This window comes from Pavona decussata, unplaced genomic scaffold, assembly GCF_977016875.1.
Source record: "Pavona decussata unplaced genomic scaffold, jaPavDecu1.1 SCAFFOLD_368, whole genome shotgun sequence".
In the NCBI taxonomy this organism is placed as follows: Eukaryota; Metazoa; Cnidaria; class Anthozoa; order Scleractinia; family Agariciidae; genus Pavona; species Pavona decussata.
Window position 1 is genome coordinate 487261 of NW_028145744.1, and position 20698 is coordinate 507958.

Here is a 20698-nt window from a genome sequence, read left to right on the forward strand (position 1 = left end):
GTTTTTAATTAAAAAGAGAAAAAAAAAAAACGATTTGACAGGATCACTTTTGTTGTTCTTATTTAGACTGTAATGGAAGTGAAAAAGTTGGCGAAATTTTTGCTGTTGATGATGGCGCTGGATCTGCTGCTGTTTTCTTCTACTGAGGGTTGGCGTCGTCGTCGTCGTCGTCGTCATTGTTCCTCGTCCAGACCATACTCGGTCGACTGGGCGAACAACTGGCATCAACATTTCGTATACGAATGCTCAACCGGTAAGGAGATCGATTATTTTGAAGATGTCACTACACGTAGTCGCCCTTAATTTATTTTTATATACTTCCATCCGATTAAACCACTGACATACTTGCTTGCCTCTCTCACATTCTTTCTTCATACATTCACTCACTTCCTTATCCAACTGTTGTTAAAAATAGCCGTAAACACTTGTGAACCGAGCGATTGGCCTGGCAATAAACAGATACTAAAGAGGAACCGGCAAAAGAGATTCTGTTCATATTAAGGCCTTGTCTGAAACATCGAGTTATAGAACATTGTTCTGAAGAAAACAATCATCTTCGAATCATCTTTTCAGGTTACTCCGTGAATGTTTGGCGCAGCCAACACCGGAACTGCAAGGAAGACCGTATCCATTACTTTGGATGTGGGTGTGCACCGATGTTGTACTCAGAGCAAAACTGTCATTGGTCTTCTAATTATGGTAACGATTATGACAAGCCGTTGAATTTCAAATGCCCCAGTAACGGTTTTATCGCCGGAGTAGAAAGTGTGTTCCACGGCGGCGCCAAGGATCGCAGGTACTCGATACTTGTCAACAAAATTACCGCATATATCATTCTAAGAACATGTTTACTATGACTGTTTATAACTGAATTATTGTTCATGATCACTTTCAAACAAAAGGAGATAGTATCAACTTTATAGGTGGAAGAAATGAAATTACGAGGAATTTTTCCTCTTACGAAATTGCACTTTTACGGTAATCTAGCCACCTTCTGAACTGCAAATAAGCATGCAATAGAAAAATACTGTCTTCCAAAATTTATTTAATTCAAGGCTGTACTGCAAGAAATAATTATATTGTATTAGCAAGGCTCTTGTTTTGACATTGGGATGCAAGCAGGCAATTTGACACTGAGGCGGCTTGTATATTTTTATATGTTTCTTTTCCCTTTCCTTCAAGGTTTTCCTTTCGCTGTTGCCATAAGAGTTCTTACTTTCGATACAACTGTAAAGTCACCAGTTACCAGAACAACTGGGACCAGGAAGTGTGGTACAATGTGCCATCGGATTACTACCTTGTTGGAGCGCAGAGTTATCATGAAAACGGTCCTGAGTAAGTATCAGTCAATTTCTACGTACAATATAACACAAAAAACACAACACCATGCTACAACGCAACTCAACCCAATACAACACAAGAATGCACAACGCAACACAGCACAAGGCACTAATAAAGAGCAACACAATAGCGCTGCACAACCCAACACTACAAAACACAACACAACGCAAAGCAAAGCTGTAACACATTTTAACGCGCTCCACAACACAGAACACAACACAGCACAACTCAGCGCCTTGACCCAATACAACACAACAAAACACAGCACAGCGCAGCAAAGCACAGTACAGCACAGCACAGCACAACGCAACACAGCGCAACACTACAAAACACAACACAATACAGCACAGCACCGCAGAGCACGGCACAGCTATGCACAGCACAGCACAGCACAGCACAGCACAACACAACACAACACTGAACAAAACAACACAGCACAGCACAGCACAACAACAGCACGGCACAGCACAACACAACACAACACAACACTGAACTAAACAACACAGCACAGCACAACACAACACTGAACAAAACAACACAGAAAGAAAAGGAAATCCAACAATGATGAGAAACAAACAATGAAATAAGAAAGGACTTCTATTGACTTGAATAAAAGTGGAAAGGCTCAATAAAACAGTACCAAAAGTATCAAAAGCTTTCAAATTTTGTTTTTGCTTGTTCATTTAGGATTTAAAGTGTTTTTCACTCAAATGTCATAAAACCAATTCAGGGTCACCAATGAAATATCTTTGACTTATAACTGCAAGTGGGCAGTCATTTCAAATTTCACACCCCTTTTCTTTGTCTAAATATTTCAAGTTTTCAAAACCCTAACTAATTTAAGGAAATATTAAGGATGATTTTAAACCAAAGGTTTCTTTATTTTTGTTACTTCAAGGGATCGGCGCTGGAAGTTTGAAATCTGTATGTTCAGCCGCTGGGGAAAACGATAAACTGTCAAGCAAGGTAAGATAAGCAGGCAAGCAAGCACCAGCAAAGACGTTTCTAAACACTGCAGACAGCAGAAGAAATATTTTTCAGTTAAACTGGTGAAGGGCTAAAGAGTTAAATTCCGGCTTTTTAATCGGAAATAAAAGATATTCAAATAAATGGAAACGCTTAATACATTAAACGTACTTTGCTGAAAAGTGCTGTATGGTGAAGGGATATCAATAAAAAGGTTTAAAGCATCCACTTTTCTTACGTTCATAGTTAATTACGCAGGTTTAAATAGATTTCACCCTTACAGTGCCCTGCCAAAATCGGTTGGGATACAAGAAAAAAACATTTATGCCGAAAAATACTCTCTTGGGAAATGTAAAAAGGTATTTACTTCTTTTTGGTCCGATTTCAATGTACTACTGACGTTTTCTCTCTACCTACGTTTCGTACAAGTTTGTTTGTAAATTCACCAAGTACCCAAGTCTACGGATTCAGGAGTCACTCTTGCAAAAAATGCCAAGGGGGGAGGGGTGGGGAAAAGCGGTGACTTCATTTTGGAGGTACTGGACGAGGGACAAAGTGCAACGTCTTTTGAAAAAACAGCACTCGTAACTTATAGATCTGGGGAGGGGGGTACTCCCCTGTATAAGCCATATGGGTATGTGTGGCCCCCAAGCGTATGGCTTTTGAGCCGTTTTGCTGTGAAAATGGTTATTTTAACGATTTTGGTCTGAAAATTGGTATGGATTTTACAGAAACGGGTAATTATTATAGAAAACAGGTCTGAAAATGGGTATGAATTCTAGAGGCCAGGCCCCAGTTGTTCAAAGAGCGGATAACTTTATCCACTGGATAAGTCACTATCCAGAGGAGCAAATGTACTCCAACGAATGCTTTTGGCAAGGTTTCCACACAATTTCTTTCTTAAATTTGACATACGCTTCTAATCTATTCACAAATTATGGGACTATCGGGAAAATCTTACACACATTTTATCTGCCGGATAGCGAACTATTCAGTGGATAAAATTATCCCCTGTTTGAAAAACTGGGAACACGTCTGAAAAAGTAAAGCGGGAAATGGCATATTTTGGTCTGGAATAGGGTGAGGGATTGGAGAACCAAGCCGCACCCCCTCCCCCTCCAAAAAAAACAATCCGAGAAGCTCCCTCCCTTCACCCCTCATCTTTATCCTGGACATGATCATGAACTCCTTTTTGGTTCTAGTTTAAAAATAGTGAACTTTCTTGGTAGCCTTTTCATTACATATTGGTAATACATTAGTGGGACTATTGCGTAAATCATTTCAACTTGTGTAATTTATTAATTAGTGTAATAGGTTTTCAATTGAGTGTTGTAAAGCCAAAACCAAAGTGATTTCGCTGGCCAATCACCAAAGACGTAAACAGCACAATCAGCTAATCAGAACTCGAAGCAAGTACATGTAATATGCGTCAAGCGCGGGAAAACGCGTGCGACCAAGCACGATTGGTTTTGGTTCTGCTGTTGATTTGTTGAGAAAATGGCGCGAACTTTGCCAACCAATAGTCTAGAACTGTGAAAAGCAAAACCAAACCAAACGCGAAATTACTTTTGACACTCGATTGAAAACCGCTCTAAATTAAGGAGTGTATTTGCAAACCCCTCACGTGGTAGAAAATGGTATTAAAAGATTGAACCTTGTACCGCTTTGCGTGTTTCATTCAATAATTCAGAAAGTGCGTAAAATTAGTAAAGAAACCTCATGATCCTTCAGGCACAAAATATGTACACCATCCAAGCGAGTTTACTATAAGCAAACATTACGCAGCAATTACCAGCACCTTATGCCTTGACGGTGTACGCATGCGCGCTTGATAGTTTACTTTGCACATCCTAATCCTTAGCGCATACCAACAATTTAATAACAACAGCCATAACATCCCAGAAAACTTGGAATAAAAATATTAATTGGAGGGAAGATGGGAGCAACATGCTCTTTTAAGAGAAGACGACCGGTCATTACTCCTTCATGATGTTGAGCCTCAAACCAAAGCGTAATGTCGTATATGTGCGCGCTCTTTCGGCGCAAAAAAATAATCATGCCGGCGCAATGCAATAAGCCATTTCCGAGTTGTTTTGAGCCTCATTATGAAAGCGAGGCTTAGTTTTCATTCCTATGCAAAAAAAACTAATTGTCAATGAAAAGCTTTGCACTTTGCCTCGCCTTTGCAATGAGGTTCAAAACAACTCTGAAATGGAAATAGTATCCCTGGAATAGAACATCTGCATTTTTTTAGTCCGTGATAATGAGATTGCTTGGGATCATGAACTACAATCACATTGATCATGAAAAACTTAATCTGTTAAGGTGGCCGAATACAGTTTTTTAGTGTACAGGTGTTAGAAGACGTTATTTGGAAACTATGTACTTCTGGACGCCCAAAATTGGTATGGTGTAAGACTAACTAAGAAGAAATGTATTTTCGTACGTCTTGTTGAGCTAAGTACCGTTTTTATGGCAACGCAGCGAACTATTAAACGTCCATAAATAGTAGGTTTCCTTTCTTTTTAGAAAATGTACTCATTAGATTTTTTCCATTTTTTGGATACAGAAAAACTTACAAAAAACTGACACAGTTGCACTATTTTCATGTAATTTTAACAGAGAGATTTCCTGTAAATATTGATTTTGCATTTTAATGTTTTGTGAAGATACCCTCTGTTAGATTTAGGTTTCTCTTTGTAGGCGAGTTACGCTTTTAGGGAACTATTTTCATGCCAAATTTCACGAAATTCTAATGAGCGGTTCCTTAGAAAACAGCTCATTTCCACGAAAACAACCAGTCGCTATTTTTTGGTCCAACGCGCATGCGTGGCTTAAATTGGGTTTCATGGCAAAGATGAAAAGCATGCAAAAGGTCTTGGTGAACGACTTTTTTGCTCGGAAAGAAAAGAAAAAGGGTCCGGAAATGAGAAACTTAGTTATTTAGGATCAAAGCTTAACTTTATTATCCATTTCATGTGAAATTAAGGGATCACTTTATCGACCGCCGTATTTGCGTACCACAACCCTAGCACGTAATTAATAGCATCACTAACAGAATCTGTAAAGCGCGCGCAAACTGTATTCGGCCACCTTAATTACTCGCTCACCCTTGGATGCAATGAAGGATCTAGGAGAGGTTCCTCCTTCACCCTGTTAGTTTTCAAATCTCAGCCATTCTATGCATTCCTCACCCCCCCCCCCCCCCCAACCCATCTCCTCCCCCACCCCTTCCCGCTTCTTAAGAGCAGTGTGGGTTCGCCTCTACATGGAGGTTTTGTGTTTAGGATGGAAGCTATCGAGTTGAATTTTATCTTGGATCTGGGGAAGGCATTGTGTAGTTAATCATGTCTAAGAAAAGAATATGAGGTCTATAAATATGCAATTGAAAATAAAAAACGAGAACAATTGCTTTCTCAACATGGTCAAAACAAGCTACGACATTGGACACAAACCGCGTTGAAGTCCCAGCTGAATGTTGTTGTAGAATCTGATCGATTGAGTTTCAACATTGAAGGGGATGCAGGGCAAACTGACCATCACAAAACGTCCAAGGTTTTAGCTCAATTAAGGTCTTCATTTTAAGGTTTTTCTTTAAAGATTTTCCAACAGTTAACAACATAACATCGGTAAATTATGCACGAAAAAGACGAACGGGAAATACAAAATTCCGTCACACTACACTCGCAGAATCCATTTTCCAAAATTGTAGACCGAAACCCTGAAAAAACGTTTCACTTTACTAGAAACAGAATTTTATTTTTAGAATGTTTTCGTACGTCTAAAAACGCAATTCAATGAAACCAATTCATGAGTGATTTATATTGCCGGCAGGGAAATAACCCATCTTCTCACCAAAAACTTTAGGTTTTCTACCCCAACCTTACCGGAATTTTAGCGCCGGCAAATGTGGAAAAGAATTACCGAACATGGCGGGCGAAATTTCAAACAGAGCCTGACGACATGTCACCTCCTGCCATAACATGATAGAGCTTACTTTGATGGAACAAGCTCTGAATAACTCAAAAAAAATCTGTCTTGCAAACACTGTTTAATCTTTATTGTTTAATCTTAGCTGGAATGAAGCGTCAACACACTGATCCTTACTTCATCCCGTTTACTGCAAAAGAAATCACACTCAAGTGTTACACTCTTATGCTGTAACTTACACACGATAAAAACCTGACTACGAATCGATTCATGGCTGGCATGTTTGTTTACTATTTTTTTTTCGTGCAGCAGACTTAACAAAGTGCAAAAGGTAACTATAAGGACCGTTATAACCTCAACTAACTAATCCCTACTGTTATTACAAGATCCACTCTTGTGGACAATGAAACTTGACACATGCTGGCTTATTAACTATTACCATTGCAACTAAATTACGCTACTTTTTCTCGACAACCTTGGTTACGCCTCAAAACGTATGCGCTGATCTCAGCACTAAAATGATCAGCTAGGTCTGAATTCCACTAGGCAGCCATTTTGGAATAAGATACGGATAGGTCAGGTCACCTCTCTTTTTCCGCTCTTTATTCTTTGCTTTCATACGAGGCTGGACATAATTCGTGAGGTTACTATAGGCACTGTTCACGAGTCTGGCCGCCTTGAGATCCTCAAGATTCTTCCCGTATTCGAACAAAGAGTCGAATCGATACAATCCCAGTTTGTTGGTAAAACTCGCTTCGATCTGTAAAATTATAAAAGCCAAACCATTCGATTATAACTGACGGATTAACTGCAAAGAGCCGTGAAAACTACTGGTAATTAAAACTAAAAAACGAAAATATTAATTGGTAAAGAGATTCTTAGTCTTAAATTCACCAAGAGTTGAAGAAGACCTAATATAATCAGAAAGGGAATTCCAGAGATTTTAAATGGGCGCTGTTACGGAGATTTTGAACCTAAGAACCTCTTTTCTAACATAAAATTTCTCTCACAGCATTGGGAAGAAAATATGAAATAACTTCTCCGAGAAAAATAAACTATAATCAACTTTTGGCAGTTTTTCCAAAATAGTCAGAAGGAACTTGAAAAAACTGGCCAATTTTTTCAAATTGCAATCCATTTCCATCCTAGCCATCCACAGTCAAACATAATTGATACTAGTTTCTGTGCACTAGTAAGGTGATTGTTAACAAAACCGAACCATTATTAGAACGTTTCCAACCATACAAATATGTTTTTTTTACCATTCAAAGTGACACTAAAAATAAGTAACACTGCTCCTTTAAGCCAGGGCGTATCTTAAAAAATAAAAACAATAAGTCTTGGTTTGGAGTTTGGAAATGAATAGAATGTTATCACAAGTTAATAAACTTCCACACTTCTCTTGAAAGTGCTTACATTTGAATGCCTACTTTAACTGATATTTTATTCGACAGACTCAAAAGTTGGTACCACTTATTATATAATTCAGTATGACTCTGTGTGAAGTCTCTTCAAAAATTCATTAATAATTCATAACCCCGTTGACCTATCAAATGGTCGATGAAAACATCACATGCAGTGGTGTTAAAACCCTATAAAACCCCCTCCTTATTAGTATGCTGTGTTTGATGTTTTTTTCGTATGCTATTTTCCAACGTTCACAAAAGCGTCATTGTTATGAGCTCTCTTGACACACGCTTTTCCAGGAATGTTTTTGAGGCCGTTCAAAAAACTCGCAGCACGTGTTAAACATTACATAAACTTTAACAACGCTTTGAAAGTGCTTTCATTTGAATGCCTATTTTAACCGATATTTTATTCGACAGACTCAAAGTCTCATAAACGGACAAGTATACAAAGCCGATTAACTATTTATCGTTCCTTTAGGACCATTTGATTTCAAATGTCTAGTATTCATGGTAAAATAAAATTAAGCGCTGTAGTACTAATAGGACATTTTCACTATTGCGTCAGTTGACTACAACTACCAGAATCCTTAATTTTTTTTGCTTTCTCGTGCAAATTAGAGCTATTGTTCTTTGCTGTCCACTGGGATTACAAAATTTGAATTTGAAAGGGAAAACGAAATGAATTCTGGTAGTTGTAGTCAAATGGCGCCATCATGAAAATGGCCTATTGGGGACACTATAAATAATAATCAATGAAATAAAATTAACATAGCATTTATTAAAAATTTCAACTGATGGGAGGCAAACCAGTGGGCTATTCACAAAGCGTGGCCTTGGGGCTACCGTGACACAAATCCAAGTGGTCAGAGCGGGATTCGAACCCGGTACCTCCAGGTTACAAGTCCGGCGCGCAAGCTAACTAAGCCAGGCCTCCTCCCGCAAAATGCTATCCAGTCTTCAGGTAAACAATGAAATCACACTTACAGCAGAAGTCTTCCCATTTGGCAGCCGCAAAAGAGAAAACTTGTCATCATGTGGCACATTGGTATCATTGTAGAGCTTGGTTGGTTGGTTGGGCGTGTATTGAGCATAGTCTGTTAATGGGTAGTTGACGGCAGCGTGTTGAATGCTCACATGTGAGATGATGCGGGTTACAATATCACAGAGTTCGTCTTTTGTTTGAATGCTCGCCGGAAATCCTTGAATCTGGTAAAGTTAAGAGTGGTTCAATGTTTCAGTCTTCTGTATAGAATGATTTTATTTGACCAATTAAATAGACTGTGACGTGATTTATCTTTTTACTTTCCAAGTATCTCGTTTTCTTTTTGTTTTTACAATTCGATGGCCCAACGAAGTAAAATCATGTTACAATTTAATCAACAGTTCTGTAGTGACCTTAACCACTAACCACCTGGTACAGCTCAGGGGAAGAGTATATTTTTTTCGCTAACTCTGCATAATGATTTTCAGTCATATCAAGGCGGCAATGCATTCAAAAAGGAAATGCGCATGCGTCATAAACTTAGGAATTCCGGACGACAACGTTGTAGTTAAGGAAACAAGAACAGAGAAAACAACAACAACATGATCAATAAAAATGCATGGTCGATTTTATACTTACTCTTCCAATACCTTTGCCGTTTGTAGACAAGTTGTCGAGGTACCTTTGAAATTCGTGATCATTTATTATGTCTCCATCGTTGTGATAATACCTTAAATATCAATTTACATAACACAATGAAACATTTCAATCGAGAATTCTCTCCACGACTCTTCGGAGACAATGAATGATTATAGACTCAAAGCGAAGTTTGTAATAAGTTTTACAATAAAAAACAAAACAAAACGATATAATGCCAGTAACATAGAAATAGGAATAAAAGCATCACATAATTTTGTGAAAACTTGATTAACCAGACTTATGAGCATGAAATATAAATGCTAATTCAAAAGCACCGTGTAATGATCTTTATCCATGCATATTTACAAAACTTAAAATTGCTCATACATGACTTGTACACTCCAATTACATGAAATCAAGTGAATTTTGTTCAAAACAGGATGCGCCGTAACCTATTATCAATGTAATCTAAAGCGGCCTTCACACGGCAAACTAAAGTTGGCAAACTCGTGTTGGCGAACTTCAAAAAGTTGGCAAACTCGTGCCTTCACACGTCAAACTCGCGTCAAATCACAACACGTTAAATTTGCAACATGGTCGACGTAGTGCAGTGGCACTCGCGAAGAGTTGCCGCTTGTGTCTTGGTCCGATTGTATGTTAATCGCCGAAGAAGAAACAGAAAGCGCTGGAAAAATAGAAAGGTTTGAACGAAACCTTATATCAGTACCCTTGGAGCGTCAAAAACTAGTTTACCAACACGAAAAAGTTGGTGAAAAAGTTGGCGAGAATAGAGGCTAGTTCTATTTGTCGCCAACAGTTTGTCAACGTTTTTGCCGACTGTTTTTGTGCCGCTCACACACACCAATTTGAGTTTGCCAACACAAGTTTGCCAACTTTAGTCCGCCGTGTGAAGGCCGCTTAAGACACGAGGACAGAACTTAAAATAGTCCGCCCAACTTTTTCCAAGCTAGGGCCTGTTTACAGGGAGGGAGCCCTAGTGCTATCTGCCTTGTAAACAGGTCGCGTAAAAAAGGAAGAAATGTATTCATGAGTGCTAAGACAACCTAGGACAACCTCTTGATAGGGTTACCCTCCCCCCTTGTAAACAAGCTCTCTGTTTCCATTCGATAGCCAAAAACATTAATGAACAGTTTTCATGAACCATAATAGCCGTTTTCAAGAAAATTTGGAGATTATTTTTCGATTGCTAACAAAAGTGAACAAAGGCAGGTAATGTTATATTCCTGTAGGTATCTGTTTAGTTTTACTACGTATTAATAAGTTAATACCTCAGCTTCCCTGTTATGTTTTCCTTTTACCTTTAATTAATGTACTAATCTCTCCAAAACACCAAGAAACTGAATTTAGGAAGGAAGGGAGGAAATATATTTGTTCTGTCACGCATTTACATATTCTGTAAAATGTCTTCAGTTGAAATGTCCTAATCTAGTGATCGAAATCTTCTTAGCTTAATTATCTCAGCCCTCGGCAATTGATCAAGATAACTTGTTGCTGTAAATTCATGTACACTCTTAGCAAAATTTCCCCAATGGATTTAGAGACTGTTAAAGACTATTACGCATTCATGAACTGCCTACGTTTCCAGAAGTTTCTAGAAACTATTCTGAGCAAACTGTAATGTTCTTAAGGCGAAAAGTTACCGGTTAAACCAGTTTTTGGCAGGTTGTGATTTTGGAAAGTTCTGCTATGTTATACAAGCGAATGCGTATTGTTCTCTCTCTCTCTCTCTCTCTCTCTCTCTCTCTCTCTCTCTAGTAGTAATAGATGTTAAAAATTAGCCGGGTTAGTGGATCCCCTTGGATCCCCTTGGATCCCCCTTAATTAATATTCCTAAGCGTCGAGTCCATGACGTCATCTATTGTTATAACCTAGGGAAAAAATGCGTTCCTGCATACTAATAAGTGTCGAGGTTTACTAATGAGCGTCACTCTTGCACAAAGGAAACAATAGACATGCCCAGGCTTGCCCGCTCTATACCCACCCTGATTGGATCTTAAGATTTATATTGTCTGTTTTGAATAAAAAGCGGGTAGATTTCGAAAGCGTCATTCCTTCATTCAACTTAAACTCGCTGGGAAAACTTTTTTTCGATTTTCAAAACGTTAGTACCGTTGAAAATGGCTTTTTTCACCAACGTTATTGATCTTCAAGCTGCCTTGAGCGCTTGTTTAACTGTCCGCGACTGGGAGGTGTTGTTTGAAGCCCCGTTTGCTGGGAAAATTTATCTCCGATATTTCAGATTATTCGTGACGATTATCGATCATTACCGTTAAAAAACAAAACACACACACATATATACACAAAGTGGCGCTGAAAACTCTATATTTCAAGTTTGTTTGACTATTACAAGACCGTTTTCTCCTATCTATCTCGAGGAAATAAAAAACTATTAAAGTCACGCACCGTTAGTCAGTTAATTATGCGGGTCCACGAGCCTTAAGTTGCATACAAATTAGTTCAGTTCTGCTGGAAAAACCCAAGGGAGTATCTTGACGCATTAGTATATAATCAATTTAATATAACTTAACAAGGATCAATTAAAACACGCGACTTATAATTGCTAGCAATAGAACCAGACAAGAGATACCGTTTAAAAAAACTTTATTAAAAAACAATGAAAAAAAGAGTCAAATACACAGCGATTTTAAGCGGATGAAATTAATTAATCTTCATCTTCTTCACCCATGGAGTACTTGTAAGGATTAAATTTCTTTTGCCGACGTTTCCTCAGCCGTTTGCCATGAGCTTCATGATCATCCAAATAATTTACAAATTGAATCCGACGCCTTTTTCGCTTCGGGGCTTGTTGTGATGGGGTTTCTACTGTGGGAGGAGGGGTCAGGAAAGGAGGGTTTGAGGGTGGTGCAGGCGTGAGGCTTTCTTTGTATGGTTTTTGAGAGATAGCCGCTTGTGTTAATTCAGGTGTTACGTTAAAAGGGTTGAGGGGAGTGGGGAATGCTGCCGTGGCTGTCGAAGAATCTAGTGCCCTTGATGTTAAGTCTGGAACAGCGCTGATTATTTCTTCCGGTCGTGTTCTTGAATTTAATTGTTCTTTAAAAGCCAGGTATCTGTTTTGCAACTGAAAGTATCGTTTAGCTTTTTCATCTTCCCGGAGATCGTTTCGAGAAAGCATGCCATCCATACTGCCCTTTATTTCTTCCATAGCTGGAAGTACCGGGGGTGTCGCTATGTTTTGCTGCTTCAGATATTTTAAAAGCTCTTGAGGAATGTTTTCTTGAAATATTGCTTGCTTAAAGCCTTCTTCGCTGGGGAGGACGTTTGTTCGCAATCTACAGTTGTATTGGGTAGTGGTTTTCAGATCAATCAACAGATAACCAAAAGGTCTTTCACAGCCTCTTCGTACTGATTTAAAAAGAAATCCGTTTGGCCGGATACATTTGCTTCGCCAGAGTCAAGATTTGCAATTTGTCTCGTGGATTCTTAAATAACACCAAATAATGACTGTTAAGGCTTATGCTGCGGCTACCTTTTCCCTGATGGAATAGATTCTGCACGATATAAATCACACTGAGATTACGATGATGAGAACCACGAGTGAAGAGGTTCACAATTCGCTTGTCTTTACTGGCGTCAATCATCTGATCATCAAACACGATCAAATTCCGTGTGTTTACATTAAAATAGGAATCCTGCTCCAAAGCCTTAGGAATGCCCTTGACGAATTCAATATGTGGCATGGCGACTAGCATTTCTGTGTACGCAGGCTGCCATTGTGAATAACACCAAACGATCCTCTCCGGGGGAGGGTGAATTGTCTCTGAAGCTTGGTGCAATAGAGATCGAACCCAGGCCGTTTTTCCAGACCCCGCCATCCCGGCAATCATGGAAGTAAAAGGATGCTGGAAGCGAAACCGCTGACATTTTTCTGGAGAAAACGGCATAGCTCTGAATGGTGTGAAACTCGGCGACTCATTGTGCTTATTAAACATATGTCTTTGCATGTCATCTTTTCTACTAAAGGATTTTTCGCAGAAAGAACAGAACCAACTCATGTCAACTCAGTGAAGACTTAACGTGAACTGAAAAAAACATCGAATGTGTCACATTTATATAGAATTAACCCCTATTTTTTTCCCTCCTCCTCCCCCTCCTCAATTCTGTTGTTTTCCCTCCTCCCCCTCCTCCTCCTCAATTCTGTTGTTTTCCCTCCTCCCCCTCCTCCTCCTCCTCCTCCTCCTCTTCCTCCTCCTCCTCCTCCTTCTTCTCCTCCTCTTCCTCCTCAATTCTATTGTTTTTCCTCCTCCTTATTTCTAGTGTTTTCCTTCTCCTCCTCCTCAATTCTATTGTTTTCCTCCTCCTCTCCCTCCTCCTCCTCAATTCTGTTGTTTTCCCTCCTCCCCCTCCTCCTCCTCCTCCTCCTCCTCCTCCTCCTCTCCCTCCTCCTCCTCCTTCTCCTCCTCCTCCTCCTCCTCCTCCTCCTCCTCCTCAATTCTATTGTTTTTCCTCCTCCTTATTTCTAGTGTTTTCCTTCTCCTCAAGTCTATTGCTTCCCCCACACCCTACACAATAAAAGGGGAGAACTTACTTTCTTAAACTCATTCCATGATCATGTCTCGCGTTGTAAAGAACAACCGAGGTTTCCTTCAGCTCCTTTCTGATTGCCCTTCCAAGCAGCGTCAGTTTCTCTTGAGAACAGCTACTCCACAACAGCTGCATGCGTTATTGCAAGTTATTTATAAGTACTTACAGAAAACATACCAGTGTCTGAAGAAGTTAGGGCCATATTGCGTTCGCATAAGGATGCTCTTCTAAATCTTGCTCAGCGAAATGTTCCTTACAAGACAAAGAAACGCGTCCTTGTGCAAGAGGGTAGTGGGTTTATACAAGAATTACTGACCCCTGCAATTAGTAGCTTGTGGTATCTTATGTTATAAAAGAGACCGTGGATTCTGAAATTTGGTCATTTGTGTCTCTCTTTTAACGAGTGCTGATGAATATGAAGAGAAAGATAGATTTGGTTGAAGATGAACACGAGAGTGAACATGAAGAAAGCGAAAGTTCTGATGATGAAAGCGAGAATGAAGAACCAAGAATAAAAGATGTCTTGAACAACCTTTCCAACGCCGTTTCCAGAAAGCACGCTTCTGAACTATTGCATAGTATGGCTGCTTCTAAAAATATCTTGTTCTGGACACCTAGTGGACTGTTACTCCGAAACCAGCGCGCAATACCAGTAACAAACATCTCAGAGCTGGTCGAGTATGTGTTACTCCCTCATAACGAAGATGTCGCCAAACCCCGTGCGCTCAATACTTTCCTAGATGGACTGGCAGAGCTCGGAGTGAATAAGCGACTGGTCAAAAATAAAAAACTTCTAAGCGATTTGTTAGAAAAAGAAAGAGGATACGATAAAGAGGACGAATCAGGTAATGAGGCTAATGATGAAAACTTGTCAGACAGCAGTGAAGAGGAGGAAACCAGTTCTGAAAATAGCCAACCTGAAGAGTCTCATAACAGCGGCCTGGAAAATGATTGGGAAGAAGAAGAGGCTGAGAATAGTAGCGACTCAGTTGAAAATTCAACAATAGCTCAGGCAAAAGTTCATGATCCGTGCCGACACTGCAACAGTTCACATGGATATGATACCGTAGTCATGAAATGTCCTAAGTGCTTTTGGGAAGATAACTGTAAAGTTTGCCCTATATGTGATCACAAGATTCCTCTTGAACGAAAGCACGCCAAGGAATCTCTCCGTCGATGTTATGATTGTGGAGCGATCACACACAAGGATGAAAGGACATCAAAAATGACATTCTATCCCCCTAGCGATGACGAGGATAAAGATGATTAACGCTGTCATAAGAACTTTGCTTTGTACTTGAATTGTTAAACGATTTAAATAAAGAATTTTCAGTATATTCTGAGCGTGTTTTATTTTTTCAGTGCGCGCCAAACATAACATGCAAATTAATTTAAGCAGGCAGGAATCGCTGTGTACCCTTTATTGTTTTTTAATAAAGTTTTTTAAACGGTATCTCTTGTCTGGTTCTATTGCTAGCAATTATAAGTCGCGTGTTTTAATTGATCCTTGTTAAGTTATATAAAATTGATTATATACTAATGCGTCAAGATACTCCCTTGGGGGTTTTTCAGCAGAACTGAACTAATTTGTATGCAACTTAAGGCTCGTGGACCCGCATAATTAACTGACTAACGGTGCGTGACTTTAATAGTTTTTTTATTTCCTCGAGGTAGGTAGGAGAAAAAGGTCTTGTAATAGTCAAACAAACTTGAAATATAGAGTTTTCAGCGCCACTTTGTGTATATATGTGTGTGTGTTTTGTTTTTTAACGGTAATGATCGATAATCGTCACGAATAACCTGAAATATCGGAGATAAATTTTCCCAGCAAACGGGGCTTCAAACAACACCTCCCAGTCGCGGACAGTTAAACAAGCGCTCAAGGCAGCTTGAAGATCAACAACGTTGATGACAAAAGCCATTTTCAACGGTACTAACGTTTTGAAAATCGGAAAAAGTTTTCCCAGCGAGTTTAAGTTGAATGAAGGAATGACGCTTTCGAAATCTACCCGCTTTTTATTCAAAACAGACAATATAAATCTTAAGATCCAATCAGGGTGGGAATAGAGCGGGCAAGCCTAGGCATGTCTATTGTTTCCTTTGTGCAAGAGTGACGCTCATTAGTAAACCTCGACACTTCATTAGTATGGAGGAACGCATTTTTTCCCTAGGTTATAACAATAGATGACGTCATTGCCTCGACGCTTAGGAATATTAATTAAGGGGATCCAAGGGGATCCAAGGGGATCCACTAACCCGGCTAATTTTTAACATCTATTACTACTCTCTCTCTCTCTCTCTCTCTCTCTCTCTCTCTCTCTCTCTCTCTCTCTCTCTCTCTCTCTCTCTCTCTCTCTCTCTCTCTGTCGTTGAATGCTGGATTCGTTTCGGTGTGTTTTCTAACTGTTGAGGCGTTGCTGAGCGAAACTTTTCAACACTTGTCTGTGTCTGTTGCCGATAATTCATACTTACAAGTCCACGTAGTCCTTCACCATCTGTTCAATGACTTCTAAGATTTGCTTGCCATCATCCCGGTAAGGAAAGTATGGCAGAAGATCACTGTCATCAACTCCGCGTTTCTGTTGAAACAAAACAAAGCTAAAAGTTACATATATTCTATATTAATGTTTCCGCCTGCCTAAAGGGCCAGTGTCACCTGTTTTAGTATTACTGTGAATGGCCACAGAACATACTTCAATCGATGGAATCGTTAAAATAACGGTTCGTTCTTGTTAACAACAACCATTCTGGTGCACAGAAACTAGTTTAAGTTTAATATGTTTAACTGTAGATGGCTAGGCTGGGAATGGATTACAACTTGAAAAATTGGATTAATCTTGAAAGATCCTCTTGTGTATTTTAGAGAAGTCGCTAAAAACTAATTATAGTCAGTTCTTCCTTGGAGAAATTCCTTATAATGTTTTCTTCCCGGTGTTGTAAGAGTAATTTCATGTTAGCAAAGAGGTGTTTCGTCAAATGTCTGTGCAGTTTTGACCAAAGTACAGCAAAATCACCGTGACACTGCCGCTTTAAGGGGGGGCTCTGTGGGGGAGACGTTAAACAGCTCAGTTTCTCTTTCAATATTGTGGCCAAGAGATAGCTATCGTTCCATTTTATGGAGCCTGTTGCGGCCGCATTCTTTTTAAACCAACTCTTTTGTTTTCTAGGAACATTTTTTGTGTCACGCTTGTATATCGTTCGTTTTTTCTGCATAACATCGTTCATTGTTCCGTAGTTCATTAGTATAAATTCGCGTATTTTCTTTTTTATTCATTCTTGTTTTGTGCTTTGGAGTACAGTTTTAGGTTTTTTGCGTTTTCTACATCGCTTCGTTTGTCCGTTTTTAAAGGTCATATAACGTTAGTAAGTATCACTTTAGCTCTTCATTTTTGCTTATTCTGCTATTTTTATGTTCTTGTCTATTTTTTGTTCGCCCATTTTGCTGTAGTAACTTGTATTTTCTATCAACCGCATCAATTATCGCATCCGATTGATTTTCGCAACGTTTACTGCATCGTTTCTTTTCTGTAATTTACAGATATTAAGCATTAAAGAACAAGAAAAATAGCAAGTTAGAACAGGGTTTTTATGGCCCCTTCAGAGCCACATTAAGTTAAACCGAAATGGCACTTGATTGTGCCAACCGCTATTTACCTTTGCTAGCCCCAAGTCACAGAAACAGTAAATAATGGAAAGATGATGGAACAGCGCACCTTTAATTCGCTTCTAAAATCTGTGATGTCCCACGTGGATAATGGCTATGCATCTTTAAGGAGTCGATATGTTCCCTTATGTCCAAATGCAAACAACTGATCCATCAATGCACCGTTGTCAACAAGTTCTGGAGTTCCAATCGTGTTCGGGACCACTACCTCTCTGCAATGATACCTCAGTATTTGATGTAAGGGATGAAGGACCGACGTGGTGAATTTTAATATCACACAGAATGAATCCATCAGGAAATGAACCTTGAAAAGGGGAAAAGCTTGTCTAGACGAAGTTGATTTTAGAAGCGAATTTACCCAGAGACAGCAGAGACTCTCTATTACAATTGTAAAGAATACAAGTCGTTGTCGTTTTGTTGCTTGGTACCAGTTTAAATGAAATTCAGTAATGTTAGTAACAGGAGTAGATTTTCGCTGATTTCAGGCTTTTTTTTTTTTGGCGGGAGTGCGGGATCTAATTTTCGCGGATCGATGGAAAATCCGCGAAAATTTCGCGCCCCGCACACCTTACAAAAACGGTGTGAACAGTGGTGCGTGTCTTCTGGTCTTAGTTTAAATGAATTGCTTGCCTTGACAATGTCGGTAAAGTGTTGGTCTTTGAAAGGCGAGACAACACTAATCGGGCTTTTTTTGCTAGAACAGAGCAATGGTTGTTCATCACACGGCTTTAAATCAATTAATTCCTTCATGGCAACGTTTATTAGTTAATAACCCTTTCACCCGATCACACTCTTCGGAAAAATAAGACCAACCCGAAGATAACCAATAAGCACGGTCAAGGCAAGGGCATGGTTTTAAATGAGCTCCGTTTAAAACCGATATATGTCAACATGGCTTTGGAAGCGCGGTAAAAGGCCCGTGTTCGTAGGTTTTACGTATACGTACAGTTTAATTTAAATGCGGGAACACTGTTAGAAATCTGCATGCCAAGAAAGAGAAACATGTTGCTACTTTCAGTTCCATGCGCGAACTTAACTGAAGTGTATGGGCGGGTTGAGAGTCTGCAGAAAATTAGCTGTGATGATCATTTGCGGCATCACAGTGAGTGTGTCATCGATATACCTCTTGTAGATGGATGACGTCGCTCGAGAGTTTTCTCAATATAAGTTACTATTCACACTAGTGAATAGTACTTTTCGCGCGCGCTGAACAAGACGAGTTTCACAAACAAATTGAAGAAATGACACTGTAGGAACTAAACAGGTGTCTCCAAAAGTTTTATTTGTCCGCAAGAAAGCAAGACGGAACTTTCTACAATAAGAAATCGCTTACCACGTGGCCGCGCGCGAGATTTTAAAATTTCATACCATTTGTCGGTATATTGTCAGAAATAAAATAATTTTTTGGTCCGTTAGTTATTCAGCTGGTGTGGTATATACTAAAGCAATTAATCCGCTTCAGTGTCAGTGAAAGTATGTATATTTACCTCCACTTTGGTCAATAACTGTTAAATAGTGGCCCAAGAGGGGAGCCCATAGCGACGCCATCGGTTTGCTCGTATAACAACTGAGCGTTAATTAGTGGCTGCCCAGGCGAAGAAAATCAACACGGTCAGCTCTGGTGAGGTTCAAGTCGGGCCGTTACATTGAACCAGTTGTCCTTGAAAGCTTTATCGGCAAGTATCTGAATGGTGTATTTGAACAATCTAGAGGCACGTTAGTAGACAAGCCGGGATATGTCACAAGATAAAAGGATATCATCATTGTTGAATTGTAGCTGGTGAACTTCACTAAGCCACGACATAGAACTAATTTTTTGCACTTAAAAACTGTAAAAAACAAGTTTGCCGGATTGTCTTTTGTACGAAATCCACTACCGTGATTAAATAAATAAGGCCCTGCCTGAATATGCAAAGTAACTCGATTCGCGCCAAACTCACTGCGTTTGTGTGACAATGACAATGCTTTTCTTACGCTAATTTACTCCGTTTTTTCTGTCAATTTCTCGGAGTATAATTTACATTTCAGTTTGATAATATTGGCATTAGGACGCCGAAATGTCGTCTACTATTAAAAGGTCTTCCAATCAGATTTCCACCGAAATGAACCATTGGGTGCTACTGTTTGTCAACTGTTAGTCTTGTGTTTAAGTCGAACTGTGATGGTTTCAGTTAAACACAAGAGACGCTACACCGGTCTAGCTAAGTCAAGCGTTTAGCGGTGGAAGGTTCAATTTTTATTATTTACTACCATGTGAATTAAAAATGGATCACCCTAGTGTCAATAATTTACACAGTATACCCACTGCTGTGTCATTATTTTCATTATTTTGTGTCATAATCCTTGATTATGGCTCCTGTTTTTAAATTAAAACCCGGAAAAGAGTCCGTATTTACATGACCCGAGAGGGAGGGGGGAAAGGTAATTTCTCGGGATTTTTTTTTTTTGGGGGGGGGGGGGGGGTGTTCATGTGTGGCTCGGCTTTCCGAATCCTGATCCTGATCCTGATCCGGCATCCTATTTCAGACCTGGTTTCTGGAATCTTTACCCTTTACTTTACTTTACTTGTCCCCTCGTGCCAAGGTGGCGCATAGGGCGTCAAGGAATCTTTACCCATTTCTGTAAAATCCAAACCCATTTTCACACTTTCAGACCAAAATTGTTAAGCAGTATAAACCATTTTCAGACCGAATTAAAACGGCTCAAAAATCAAACCCTTTGTGGACGCACATAACTATATAGCTTATAAAGGAGGAACTTTCCCCCCTTCTTTCCCCCCCCCCCCCTCCCCTCCGCTATCTACAAGTTGAGTGCGTGGCATTTTGTCCCTCGTCTTATCTCCAAAATGAAGACATCCCCCCATCCCTTCCGCCTTGACATTTTTGGCAAGACTGATTCCTGGTCTTGCGGTGACAAACGTGGTTAAAGAACAAAATGTTAAGTAGACTGTTTTGAACTACATGAGGCAGTGAACAGTTTAGCCACCTTAATTTTCGCAAAGAAAATCAAACTTTTTTGTTCACGACTGGTGCCCAATATAGATTAAATTGTAGCACGATCTTCCATCAGTTTGTCAAATCCGTAGACTTGGGTTCTTGGTAAATCGGACCAAAAAAGTTTATACCTTTTTATGTTTCCCAAGGGAGCATTTTTCAGCGTAATTTTTTTTATCGTATCCTAGTTAAATTTGGCGGGGCAGACGTG

The 20698-nt window shown here is 39.6% G+C and overlaps 1 protein-coding gene and 1 pseudogene across 5 annotated transcripts in view; one reads left to right on the plus strand and one right to left on the minus strand.

Annotated features, from left to right (window-relative positions):
• Positions 1-20698, plus strand: part of LOC146452470 (hemagglutinin/amebocyte aggregation factor-like) — a 119272-nt gene that overhangs the window by 89486 nt on the left and 9088 nt on the right. Inside the window, exon 6 of one of the 4 annotated variants that reach the window (XM_085097872.1) lies at positions 2240-2533. The exons of the other annotated variants lie outside the window; for them this stretch is intronic. Within the exon in view, the coding sequence (XP_084953998.1) occupies positions 2240-2294 (55 nt within the window). The 3' untranslated portion in view covers positions 2295-2533. Of the gene's footprint in view, positions 1-2239; positions 2534-20698 lie in introns of those variants that run through there. 4 annotated transcript variants of the gene reach the window in all.
• Positions 6340-20132, minus strand: LOC146452474 (allene oxide synthase-lipoxygenase protein-like; annotated as a pseudogene). Its single transcript, XR_014859748.1, has 6 exons — positions 20055-20132; positions 17544-17798; positions 16303-16409; positions 9268-9358; positions 8631-8852; positions 6340-6997 (listed from the first exon to the last, which is right to left on the minus strand). The product of XR_014859748.1 is annotated as an allene oxide synthase-lipoxygenase protein-like (transcript).